The following is a 12,776-nucleotide window of genomic DNA, read 5'->3' as shown; positions in this document are numbered from 1 at the left end:
TTATGTATTATTATTTTTTTAATACAATAATTGATTACAAATGCGGGGATAGCTCAGTTGGGAGAGCGTCAGACTGAAGATCTGAAGGTCGCGAGTTCGATCCACGCTCACCGCAATATTAATTATCACTTTTACGAAAATTAGGCCTATTATGTCTATTTAAGCGACAACAATCGAATAGGCCAAACTTTCATATCCTAGCTCACATGTAAATATTCCATTAACCCTTTCTCATATGCTTGGTTTGTCGTTCATCATCTCCCAATATACATTAAGTTTGGTGAAATTAACAATTTTTTTGCTTTTCCATCCTTGAGAATTACATTGAAATATTGATAAAATGTTAAATATCTATTTTAACCTGTTATATTGAAAAGTGATCAGTTAAATCTTAAGCTTTTACTTCCTTTTTAGTAATTTTGCATTTCAGTGAAATTTTAGATAACATCATCCAAAAAGTATTCATGTTTTAAAAATCATGTTTGACAAAAAAAGTTCAAACACAAACCACACTGACATTAATCTGATTTTAATAAAAAATAATTTTACAAGAAGTACATTCATACTAACATTCCTTTGCAAACTTTAATCCAAACATTAAAAGCTTTGCATCCATAATTTCTTGTTGGGACCATCCCAAAGTCTTAAGGATATATGACACACAAAGGGTAAAATATGTTTTTTCTTTCTAATGTTTGTGATTTTCTTTAAGAATACCTTTAATATTTAATTTTATTCAATTTTGTCCCTAATATTTTTTATTTGGGTCAAAACTACCCCTAATTGTTAACTCAACCTAAAATTTGAGAGACAAAATTGAAAATGTACATACATAGTTTTGACACAAATAAAAAACGTTAAAGACAAACATTAAATAAAATTAAACGGAAAGGATATTTTGAAAAAAAATTGCAAACGTGAAGTTAAAAAAAAAAAACATACTTTACCTGACAAATAAATAAGCAAGAATAAAGAAAACTAAGCAGGTGGAGCATGAGCCGGGGCATCCTCTGGGGGGTCAACATCCCCACGAATGACGAGCTTCCCAGGGTCGAAGCCGGGCACCGGCAGCTGAATTTGGCTTTCAAGTTGGCAACCGGTTGGCCAGAAGGGTGCCCAAATCTTTAAGAATGTTGTCATCAGAGAATGTGGCAAGCAGTTCAGTGCTGGAGCTCCCAGCAACACCTTTATTGCAAAAGACCTCAAAAGACTCCAGAGCCTATATTTTAAAACTTTCAGATTTATATGCACATATCAATCCACCATAACAACTATAAGTAAAGTCAATTTCTGAGCAATACCCTTTGGAAGAGAGTATGATTCTGGAAACAGTCATTTACATATGACAGGTACTTGTCACGCAGTTCAATCACTTTCCGGTCAAAATCCTGAACAACCAGACCAGCTTCAGTTTTCTCTGCCTGTAGAGATTTGCATTTAACAGGATAAGGAAAACAGGCAATAGACAAAATAAAATCAACCAGTAAAAAGCAAAACCAAAATATTAACAAGTTCAGTAACAGACCCGTTTAGTACTAGCTGCATCTTCAGCCTGCTTAACCAATACCATACCTTCAGTGATAATATGCTGGAAAATGTTACAAGAAAAAGTTTTATAAGCAAGTTAGCAAGAAAAGCTCAATTTTGATTGGCATAGTGATAGATTCACTACCACCAACCTGCTTAAATACACTGGAAACAGGATCTAAGCCTTCAAGTATTTTAGATAATAGCCTGAACATCCGTGACAGATCTTCAACCTACACATTTAAGGAAAAATATGACAACATTATACTCGCATTAAATTACTAGAAGAAAAATCGTAACCATAACGAGTTAGAAGAATTTCAAGAGTACCTTGTCATCTCTTAGCAAAGCATGACATCCAGAGTGCTCTTTCTGGAGGAGTTGGTTTGCGTACACGGATAGCAGCTCATGTTGAACTTTCTAGAATGATATTCCAAGAAGGAAAAAATAAAACCAAGAGAAATCTTCAGAAACTACAATATGTGAAGACCACATTTTATACTGTCATTGCATCAAAAACTCTATTTTTGTCACCACCCCACTCTTTCTTTTAGTTGCCTGGCAATACTACACTCAACATGGGTGAAGACCACATTGCTGAAATAGCATGAAAAAGGCCAAGAATAAACCTCTAACAACTTTGGCTCGCTACTGGAGTGCAAATAATGAGCAACCCTATCTTTCTCCTGGTTTAAGCACTCCTCAGCCTGTTATAAAAGTCAAATATAGGTCAGGCAGTAATGTAAATGAGAAACCAAGTTACTGCAAGGACAACTGAGAAACCACACCTTGAACATGTAATCAGGACAAGAATCTTCTAGGATCCAATTAGAAGCCTTTTGAGAATAATAAGCAGAGGTGTCTTTAAGCATTGCAGATTCAAAATCATTCTCATAGTGATCCATTTTCCCATCCCAATTTCAACAAATATGTCTAATACATTCTTTAATAAAGTCCGATCAATCTGCTCTCCTTCACGTTCTTGATCAATCTTTAAACAGATAAGGGTTAGTTATCTAAATTTGTAAACACTTAAATCTAACATAACAAGGAAGAAAAACCTACAATAGAAATAACTGCATCTCTAACTTTCCCATTTAGCTCCTTGTAAACCTGTAAATAATAAATGCAAAAATTTATTACGTAATGAAAAAATGGAACGACAACAATAGGAAAAACATCTAATCTGTAGTAGCATTACAAAACTTGTCTATGTTTGTAACATGGAGAAGAGTAGCTAATTCAAAGAATTAACATAACACTATGTAAGGTTTGCTGTAACATTACCCGATCACGGAAGCAAGTTAAGCCAACTTCCTTAAGGGGTGGGAGTGACCTCCGGACAACAAAGTAGCGATCCAAATAGTGAAAGAAACAACAAAGCCACGTAACCATAATTTTATGGTTTGCCCACCTCTTTACAAGTTCTCTCAACATAAATTCATCATGCTTCTCTCTCAAAGAAGGTAATACCTGAACCAAAGGGGAAAGAAGCACGAAAAAAAAATATTAATACAAGATACAACCATCATAAGCACTGAAATCATGTGGACATATTTACAGTTAAAATATACAAGATAAGTCAGGTTTTACACCCCATCCATCAAAAAAGGAAACTCAACCACACTATAAAATATATCACCTATCTTGATGAAAGATTAGTAGGTTATACAACAAAAGGAAACAAAATCACTATAAAATATATCACCTTCTGAATTGCATCGATACTAGTGCATTTTGAGCTAGAAGCTCAGGCAACTACATTAATCCATATTCAAATCCTTACCTCATACACCCCCTACAAAATATACACACCCATCTTGATGACGAGAGGATGAACTAATGGTAATTTTGTTTACACTGGCCGCAAGAAGAATAAGTAAACCGATCTCTTCAGTTTATTAAATTTTAAGACTTTAGTATTTACCTTATATGAGTTACCTTGATAGGTTAAACTAGTTACCAATTACAGACCTTACGTTCCCCTTTCCGCTCTCATTGATCAACCAAACAAGAGGTAGGCAAAAATTATTTTTCCATTCCATCTCTTTGGTGCCATATCTTTTTAATATTGTGAAATTTAAGCATTAACTTCATTCCATGTATTTCCTTCTTTGCAATGCTCTCACTCATCTCTCTAGCCTAGTATATATCATCCTCTGTATTTGCCCACTGCAGCATCACTTCCGCTACCTACAACTTGTTCTTGGGCAAGATACGTGAGCAGATGCCAGTCAAGGGAATCCTCTCACTCTCAGCTTATTACCCTCCACTATCTGACTATAATATGTGATTTATATTGTGGCTGCTGTGGCCAAAGCATTTGTCACCCAGGATTGCTTCCTAGAATCAATAACAATGACCAAACCACTTACTCTTAGAACTACCATGAGACCTATGTCTACATGATACAAATTCTCCATCAGTCCCAGGAGCTTTAGAGTTTACACAGAGACTAAAGTACTAAACCATTCAAATTATGCTTGTGATCACAATCAATGCCAATATACAGCACCTAGTCACCTACCAACCGGAAACAATCTCAAATGACAATGTTATACAGTTATACTCACCGTTGATTGGATGTACTCTTCAAATACCTCCTTGTACTTGTCATAGAGTTGTTGGGAATAGTCATGAGGAGGCTTTTGGGTGCACATGGTATAGATGGTTCTGCATATCAAGAATGGTAAAAATAAGTGTTTTGTTGGATTAGCTTTTCTTGTTAAAAAAAAATTCTTTCTTTTTGAACAAAGTACTTTTATTAAGTTTTAAACATGTTGAGATACATCTTAAAAAAAGTTTTTAATTATTTTCTTTACCAAAAATATCCTTTACCATAATTAATAATTACAATTTATATTAAATCCTAATTTTCCCTCCAAATCCTAATTTCTTATTTCTCCTTTGAATCCTAAGTTTTCTACACTCATCATCAATTCAATTTAGGACAAAAGAACTTTCTAAAGTACCTTCAATCACATACAGAAAAAAAGTTGCTTTCATAATTTTCCATACACAAATTTAATATTGGTTCACTTGCTCTTCTTCAACATCACGTATCTTCTTTTTTATGAATTTTTTTTAAGTTTCAGTTTAAAAATAGGGTCTTTTTTATTGTTTTAAATGTCCAAGGGCTATGCATTTTTCTACTTCTTTTTTTTATTAGCCATTTGAAATAAATACACAGAGCCAAATCCACCGTGGATGAAATTGAAAAAAGTGAAAGATATGCAAAAAAAGAGGGAATAGATGGTTTACGCGTAAAGCATCCGGTAGTCCTTGGAGTTGAAGAAAGGTTCAGGCAAGCCTTCTTCTAGAATTATCTTGAGCTTGGTGATGCCCTGCTGAATGAAATCCCATCCCTGCTCCAGGTGGATGATCTTCCGCTCACTCGTCGACATGAAGATGAAGATGGCAAGCTGCGAATCTGAAACAAAACCTGCAAAGAACAAATGCTGAGGGCAATTGCTCAATGAAATTCCATCTGGTATTAAATAGAAAAAGCAAACCTTGATATGAAGGAAGAAGTTAGAGAAAGAAGAGAAGAGTAACTCCGACAGGGGCCCTGTCGAAGTCACAGGGCACACACTCACAACACTCACCTTGACCTTAATCAGAGTTGACTTAAGTCTTTGATTTATATCCACACACCATATTACAAGACTCAGAGTTGACTAAAATCTTTGGACTTTGATTTGTGTCCACACACCATATTGCAAGGAAACACCTACGCTCAAAAACTTCTTAGCTGCCACCTGCCAGGTTTGAAATTTCTATAAATATGTTCCTATATGTTTTTACTTTTTTGAGGGGGGAGGGGCGTGGGGGCCATGTCAATTTACTATGGCTGAAACAAACAGCTTGCTCAGGTTTTGTACAGGCAAATTTTGTTAGGAATTCAAACAACATTCAATTCCATAATTCCTTCAATATATGAACCAGTCCACTTCTTCGAACAAGAATACAAAACAAAACCAACAAACAAACATGGTGCACAAAGTTATCTCTGAGCACAAAACCATTTATACCCCTTGAGCAACTACTTATGAACAATCAAGTAACTGATTCAGGTAAGATCTATGAGTAAAATCTAAAAAGCTTTCTGCCAAGCAAATGAGACGGTTCAATCAAATTAGTAGAAATTCAATCATAGACTAAAGTGACATGAAGAAACAAAAGATTGCTTAACACAAAATTTGGCATCAAGAGTTGACTAACTCAAAATCCTAACATCCTCCCTGATATAGTGTTAATAGGCGAGACCTATCTTTCTCCTCAAAACATGTGATACACTTCTCGAGGAACAGCTTCTCAGTCAAAGAAAATGGTGTGATTATGCTAGCATTCTTCTTCATCAAACCATTGGAGAGAAGATATTTGACTACCTTAGCTCTAGGAATAAGCCTCTTCTCCAAACTGTATCCAAAAAGTACCGGTCTAATGCGAAACGCCGAAGAATCCCAGCCGAGATTACTGATCCAAAAGCTCATCACTGCATTGAGTTTGTCCTCGGAACGTAGCATAAACTGAGGGTGCCTCCTATAGGCCTCTGAAAAATCTTGTTCGGACCAGCCCCATTTCTTAAGGACATCAACTTTAGCATCCCATCGGGACTTAGTTACGGCCCTTTTGGTGAGCAACACCACACTGAAATAAGACTGTGAAGGATCAAACCCCAATTGCTTCACTTCCTCAACTGTTTTCTTCAAATCAGCAGAGGACAGCACAGAAGGCCTAGTTCTAAGCAAATGGTGAATGTTGGCATTGGTCAACCCTTCATCAAGCAGCATTTTCACATTTTGAGCCACACGAACATCAGCAATGGATGATGGGCATCCAGTTAGATAAGCAATGGCTTTAAGATCAGAGGGAGAGAACCTCCTTACCAATTCGTAGAAGGATACTATATGGTTAAGGCTTCGAAGCAGGAAGTTGGGACTCCTTGTGGTCATGAGTACAATGTCAGAGGGAGAAGCACCTTTGGATGCCAAAAATTGAAACTTTGGCAAGATCGCTTTGGTAGGGTCATATGTGAGTATCACGGGAATCTTGCACATGATGGTGGTGATTTGGGAGAGGGAGAAACCGTGGGCTTCGAAGAAGGAGATGACGGAATCTGGCTTGACGGGGGTGTCAAAGCGAACGCGCTTGTTCGCTCTGAGAGCATCTTCATGGGAGAAGCCGCACTTGGTGGTGAGGTAGGAGACAGTGAAAGAGTGGTGGTCATCGGGAGTGGAGGTGGTTGAGTGGCGGCGTGCTTGTGGCCGAAGAAGAAGAAGGTAAGATTTTGTGGATGGCGATGGAAAAGGGGGGGTGTGGCTCAGGAAGAAGAGAAGAGCTCTTGTAAGAGAGTGATGCTTTGAATGAAACATTACAACGGAGATTGTGTGCGGCAGCTCCGTCGTGAGGTTCGTGTACTTTAAATAAAAGCTTAATTTATTGTAAAATATATATATATTTTTTTGTTATTACTTAAAAGATATCAAATGCGGGGATAGCTCAGTTGGGAGAGCGTCAGACTGAAGATCTGAAGGTCGCGTGTTTGATCCACGCTCACCGCATTCTTTTATTTCTTAATTTTATTTTATCCTTCAAAAATCAGAATAGAATACAGAAGATCAAAGGAGAAACCAGTTTCTCCCCCTTTCAGGCTTCCCCTCACTCAGAGCTCTTCCCCATTCTTCCTTGAAAACCCTAGCCGCTGCTGGTCTCACCGTCGCCGCCTGCTTCGTTGCCAGCTTCCCGTCCCTCGTGGTCCGTCGGTCTCCCTCAAATCTCTGGTCACTGCCCTCGCCGAAGGTAATGCCTCGGATGCTCAGTCAGTGCTCGGTGCTTTTTGTTGGATGATTGGCTCTGCACACTGCTTGATGATAAATTTTAACTCTGTTACTGCCTTGTTCTTGCTTGTTTTGGGTTGATTAACTCTGTTACGGGCTTACTGGTTGATGATAAATTGTTACTGGCTTGTTCTTGCTTTTTTTTCCCTTTCCTGTTGTTAGATTTTGTTAAAGTTTCTTGATGATAAATTTTGTGCTCATTGCCTAAATGAATACTTGTAATTTAATCACAAAATGAAACAAATTGTGTATTGAAATATGAACTCGCATAATCATCGTGTTACTGACATTTTCGTAACTATGTTTTACTGTTTTAGCTCCCAGAAAGCAGGCAATTATCATTTCCGTCTGTGTTAATACCTTTGAATACAGGGAAACACTGAATGATATGTGATTGATCGCTACTACGTCAACTTGAAAGTAATCGTGTGCAAAGTTTAAATGTTGTTAATTTCACTTTATGCTTAATACCAACACGCCTCACTCTTAGAAAACAGAACCCTTTTTATTAGAGGAAAAATCCACACACGGAGAGTAAAATGACGACGGAGCCATCGGAATCGTTCAAGCCATACACCCTGTCACAAACCCTAACCGGCCACAAGCGCGCCATCTCCGCCGTCAAGTTTTCCTCCAATGGCCGTCTCCTGGCATCGTCGTCAGCGGACAAGACCCTCCGCACTTACGCCTTCACCAATTCAGACTCTGAGTCCGGCAGCCGCACTTTGTCGCCGATGCAGGAGTATGAGGGCCATGAGCAGGGTGTCTCCGATCTGGCCTTCTCCTCAGACTCTCGATTCTTGGTCTCCGCCTCCGACGACAAGACCCTCCGCCTCTGGGACGTACCCACTGGCTCACTCATCAAAACCCTGCATGGCCACACCAACTACGTCTTCTGTGTTAACTTCAACCCCCAATCGAACATCATTGTTTCTGGTTCCTTCGATGAGACTGTTAGGGTTTGGGACGTTAAGACCGGTAAGTGTCTTAAGGTCCTTCCAGCACATTCTGACCCTGTCACCGCGGTCGATTTCAACCGCGACGGTTCTCTTATTGTTTCTAGTAGCTACGATGGGCTCTGTAGGATTTGGGATGCCTCCACTGGCCACTGTATGAAGACTCTCATTGACGATGAGAACCCTCCTGTTTCCTTTGTCAAGTTCTCCCCTAATGGCAAGTTCATCCTCGTTGGCACGTTGGACAACACTCTGGTAATTTTCAATTCTGTTCAATCTTTTATTATTTTCTTCGAGATTTTAGAAGAATAGTGTTAGTTTTGATCTTGAATGCCATTGGTTTTTTCAATTTCAGATTTTCAGCCTGAGCTTTTCGAGAATGCTGTGTCTCTTATTGATTAATTGTAGTATGCATATTTGGTCTTAGGAAGAAAAAGCATATATAAAGTTTAACTAATTTTTTGGGACTTGAGGAATGATGAATGAGATGGTAAGTACTTATGTTTAACTAGTGAATGCACTCATTACTCTAGTTTTTCAAAATTCTAATGGATTGCTTATCATGATAAGTTTCTCTAATATATATATATATATATATATATATATATATATATATATTTGTGTAATGGTGTGCCACAAACTTATTAGTTTTTCTTTTTATTTTTCTTCTTCTTAATTGCGGACCAGGTACTAGCCAATGTGCCTTGGATGTTAGCTCAGTTGGCTAAAACTGACTTGTTCAGTTTATTAATCTTTTTTGTGCTTCATTCAATTCTTCTCTCCCTGCAGAGGCTTTGGAACTATTCTACTGGCAAGTTTCTGAAGACATACACCGGTCATGTTAACTCAAAATATTGCCTTTCATCCACATTTTCTATAACAAATGGGAAGTATGTTGTTGGTGGCTCAGAAGATAATTGTATATACTTGTGGGAACTGCAAACAAGGAAAATAGTGCAGAAATTGGAAGGCCATTCTGATACTGTTGTATCCGTCTCGTGTCACCCGATGGAGAACATGATCGCTTCCGGTGCTCTTGGCAATGACAAAACTGTGAAGATCTGGACCCAACAGAAAGACTAATCTTGTGATGAGGACTTCAGGCTAATCGTTCGATGGATTAGTGAAAGTTGAGTTTAGGAGAAAGTGACTTGTGATGAAACCCTTAGGTCATGTTGCAGTTGAGGAACTTGGTCATTTTTGCAGTTGAGTTCACTATTGTATTAAAGAATGATTTCATTTCAAGTTTCAACCATTGTATCGTCACGGAAGTCACTCTTTAAGGGTAATTTGGATGGTAGGTTCATTTAGTTGGGTGTCCCTATCATTTTCTTGTTTATTAAATATGGAAGTTGGGTCTTGAGATAAGTTTCGGATGTAAATAGACAAAACTCGAATGTCTACCCTAATGGATTAATCCCACGGCAGTAGCCACCACTAACTCATTAAGGTTCTTGCAACTTGCTGTTCTGGTGGTGACAATATGAAGAGAAATGAAAAGCTGTTTATCCTATTTTATTAGTTGGGATTATTATGTATGATTCAGTTTTTTAGAAAATTTCAACAAAAAAAAGTGTTTGTGTAAATAAATAAATAAAAATCAAGTTTTCTAAGTTTTACTTCACAATACATTTAACTAAATAGATGTATCTAAGTCAATTGTGATATCTATTGGTTTGAAAATGAAACAAACATGATACATATACTGTTGCTAAAATGTGCCATTTATAATAGCTTCCATACATTGGTTCTTGATGGTCCCGAATTGGTTTTATTTGATTATTTTTTCTTTTTTTTTTTTATAATGAAAACACACATACCAAAGCTAAAATCAGTCACAACCTCAGTCTCTTTAGCTCAAAATATTTTATCGTATATTTGTTTTTGTCATGTGCATTTTTTCTTTTTTTATGGAAGTGCATGTTTGATATTATCATTTTTGTTTCTTACATTACAAATTTCATATTGATATCATTCTATCAAAGAAATCTGTTTATATCCTTTATGTTTTTGGACCTTATGTTTATTTTTAGAGTAAATGACAAATAGATCCTGACTTTTTATATCAAAGATAAATAAGTGATGGACGAAAAAATTTAAAAGTCTCATATTTTAAAAAGTTAAAAAAAAAATTGTTTGTTCAATTAATCAGAAACTTATATCTTTAAATTAAAAAATTAAGGACCTATTTTTTTCCCTTATTTTTATGTCTTTTTGTGTAAAGATTAAACACTAAAGAGAGAGAGAATAGATAGTGTTGGAGGCAGTGATATAAACAAACCGTTCTGTGCATGGATGCCTACCAATGAATGGAGTGGGCCTATTGTTGATTGTACCACTCTGAAAATTACTAAGACTTTTCTTTAGCTGCCAAACCTAACCAAGTTTTGCACAATCATAATGACTACGTTTACATGTCAAAATGTACCATTTATTTTTCTATTGTACTTGTTAATCAAAGCTTAAGCTAAGAAAATACTTGTACAATTTTAAGACCAAGAAACTTATTTAAATTCATTAAACATTAATGAAAAATAAATAAATTTCAAATAACTCATCATGAAGTAAAAAGAAAAGAGAGTTTGGAGGTACAAATTTTTATACATTAACAGAATAAAAACAACTTCATATTGTTATCCAATAAGTTTTAAAAAATTGCAACATCTTAATAGATAATTACCACTTCTATTATCACTTGGCAATCTGGCGTGATTTTATAATATTTTGAATTTTATTACTTGAACATGTATAGTTTATGTAAAAGTTAATCTCCATTATGCTTTTTAATTATATAATTCATTATATACGTTTTTCACTCATTAAGTAAAATAGGAGTAAATTTTGATACAATATATCAAATTTAATTGTTTTGCAAAATTTCATTTTCCATTTTTTATAAATATAGTAAGCCATATATATTACAATAATATGCTTCTTTTTATTAGGGACGCTGTATTATTATTATTATTATTATTATTATTATTATTATTATTATTATTATTATTATTTGACGTGTTATTTATTTTTCTTCAAAGAAGGGCGCGATGTGTAAAAACTATAAAGTAAAGACTAAAGAGTGGAAGACTGAGTTCAAGCGTTCAACCATGTGACTTTTGTATTAAAATTTTATTAACAGAAGAGCGAATTTCCATGAAGAGTATTATTAATTATTTTTTTATGGGTAATGTTATATTTTTAATTTTTTTATGAATTAAATCTAATTAAATTAAACAATAAAATTTAGAATAATGATGATCATAGTTAATTTTTATTATATTAGATCAATTTAGTTAAATTTAGTTAACAAAAAGATTTAGATGTATAGACTATTTAAATAATGGATATAAAAAGTAAGTATAATGATTGATGATAATATTATTGTGTAGTTTTTTTAGACGTTTGTCCGCGTTATTAACCCAAAAAAAAAGGTATACTTGAAGTAATTTTTCTAAAATTCTCATTAAGATATATTCAACTCAAAAGAAGTATACTAACAATGTAAGGATTATTTTATTCTAAGCAACTAAATTTTCCTATATCATAATTTTTTAAATAATAAGCGTGAGCATTAAATATTGGAACGGAGTAATTATGAACTTTGTTCCTTGAAATATTTTTAGATATTAAATAGGTTGTTGTTGTGGTTTCACATTGCTGGTTCTTAAATTTTTTTTTTTTATATTTAATAGTTCCTTGGAAGTTAAAGATGTGATATCAATTTGGCTCTTATTATATAAGCCACAGGCGACATCAAATATATCTAGTTTTATTCTAGAAAGAATATTGGATTTATTTGATATATATCATCACGTGAATCTTTTAACAAAATTTTATATCTTCGGAAAGTTAATATACATAGAGATTAACTTTGAGAGTATATCTTTTACATCTGAAATAATAGAGTTTGAGAGGTAGAATAATTGATATGTAATTATGTACACATATTATTTGAAGAATTAATATATCAAAATAAAAATAAATTGAGAAGCCTCACGTGGAGTAGAAGTAGATGATTCTCACCTTATAATAACGCAAAAATAATAATGAAAGCTCCATCTCCCGATCGTATTCGTATATAGTAGATATACTATAGGAAGCATTTCAAGTGCACCGGGAGTACCGGTGCACCAGTTGTTTTAACCGTTGATCTGAATTATAAAAAATATATATAATATATATTAATTCAGATCAACGGTTAAAACAACTGGTGCACCGGTACTCCTCGGTGCACTTGAAATGTTTCCTATACTATAGGAAGGTTATCAGGTGTACCGGGAACATCGGTGTTCCAGTTGTTTTAACCGTTGATTTAAATTATAAAAAATATATATAATATATATTAATTAAAATCAACGGTTAAAACAACTGGAACACCGATGTTCCTAGGTACACCTGATAACTTTCCTATACTATAATAGATTAATATCCATATTCTGCTGCTAATTTATTTATT

The 12,776-nt window shown here is 35.0% G+C and overlaps 2 protein-coding genes, 2 non-coding genes and 1 pseudogene across 9 annotated transcripts; 3 read left to right on the top strand and 2 right to left on the bottom strand.

Annotated features, from left to right (window-relative positions):
• The first annotated feature begins 42 nt into the window (after positions 1 to 42).
• TRNAF-GAA (transfer RNA phenylalanine (anticodon GAA)) lies at positions 43 to 115 on the top strand. Its single transcript has one exon. It is a non-coding gene; the product is annotated as a tRNA-Phe (tRNA).
• A 461-nt stretch (positions 116 to 576) lies between these two features.
• LOC130970230 (cullin-1-like) lies at positions 577 to 5,037 on the bottom strand (annotated as a pseudogene).
• Positions 5,038 to 5,729: 692 nt separating this feature from the next.
• Positions 5,730 to 6,906, bottom strand: LOC130970256 (uncharacterized). Its single transcript, XM_057896278.1, has one exon. The coding sequence runs from the start codon at positions 6,900 to 6,902 to the stop codon at positions 5,757 to 5,759; it is 1,146 nt and encodes a 381-aa protein (XP_057752261.1). The 5' UTR covers positions 6,903 to 6,906; the 3' UTR covers positions 5,730 to 5,756.
• A 112-nt stretch (positions 6,907 to 7,018) lies between these two features.
• On the top strand, positions 7,019 to 7,091 carry TRNAF-GAA (transfer RNA phenylalanine (anticodon GAA)). Its single transcript has one exon. It is a non-coding gene; the product is annotated as a tRNA-Phe (tRNA).
• A 20-nt stretch (positions 7,092 to 7,111) lies between these two features.
• LOC130975207 (COMPASS-like H3K4 histone methylase component WDR5A) lies at positions 7,112 to 9,764 on the top strand. Of its 6 annotated transcripts, none has more exons than XM_057900190.1 (4): positions 7,112 to 7,329; positions 7,740 to 7,787; positions 7,865 to 8,578; positions 9,113 to 9,764. In XM_057900190.1, exons 3-4 carry the CDS (start codon positions 7,907 to 7,909, stop codon positions 9,404 to 9,406), a joined length of 966 nt encoding a protein of 321 aa, XP_057756173.1. In that variant the 5' UTR covers positions 7,112 to 7,329; positions 7,740 to 7,787; positions 7,865 to 7,906; the 3' UTR covers positions 9,407 to 9,764. The 6 variants fall into 6 exon arrangements, with proteins under 6 accessions (XP_057756173.1, XP_057756125.1, XP_057756277.1 ...); XM_057900142.1 differs by having other exon boundaries at positions 7,685 to 7,787; XM_057900294.1 differs by lacking the exon at positions 7,740 to 7,787 and having other exon boundaries at positions 7,880 to 8,578.
• The last annotated feature ends 3,012 nt before the right edge of the window (positions 9,765 to 12,776 follow it).

Source organism: Arachis stenosperma, chromosome 1 (assembly GCF_014773155.1).
Source record: "Arachis stenosperma cultivar V10309 chromosome 1, arast.V10309.gnm1.PFL2, whole genome shotgun sequence".
Classification (NCBI taxonomy): domain Eukaryota; kingdom Viridiplantae; phylum Streptophyta; class Magnoliopsida; order Fabales; family Fabaceae; genus Arachis; species Arachis stenosperma.
This window is presented reverse-complemented; position numbering and strand designations above follow the sequence as displayed.

What these genes read in the sequence shown, in the direction of transcription:
- LOC130975207 (XM_057900294.1), top strand. Translation starts at nt 7,907, where the DNA reads ATGACGACGGAGCCATCGGAATCGTTCAAGCCATACACCCTGTCACAA. An exon ending in GCACGTTGGACAACACTCTG is followed by an intron (nt 8,579 to 9,112) that starts GTAATTTTCAAT and finishes CTCTCCCTGCAG; the next exon opens with AGGCTTTGGAACTATTCTAC.
- LOC130970256 (XM_057896278.1), bottom strand. Translation starts at nt 6,902, where the DNA reads ATGTTTCATTCAAAGCATCACTCTCTTACAAGAGCTCTTCTCTTCTTC.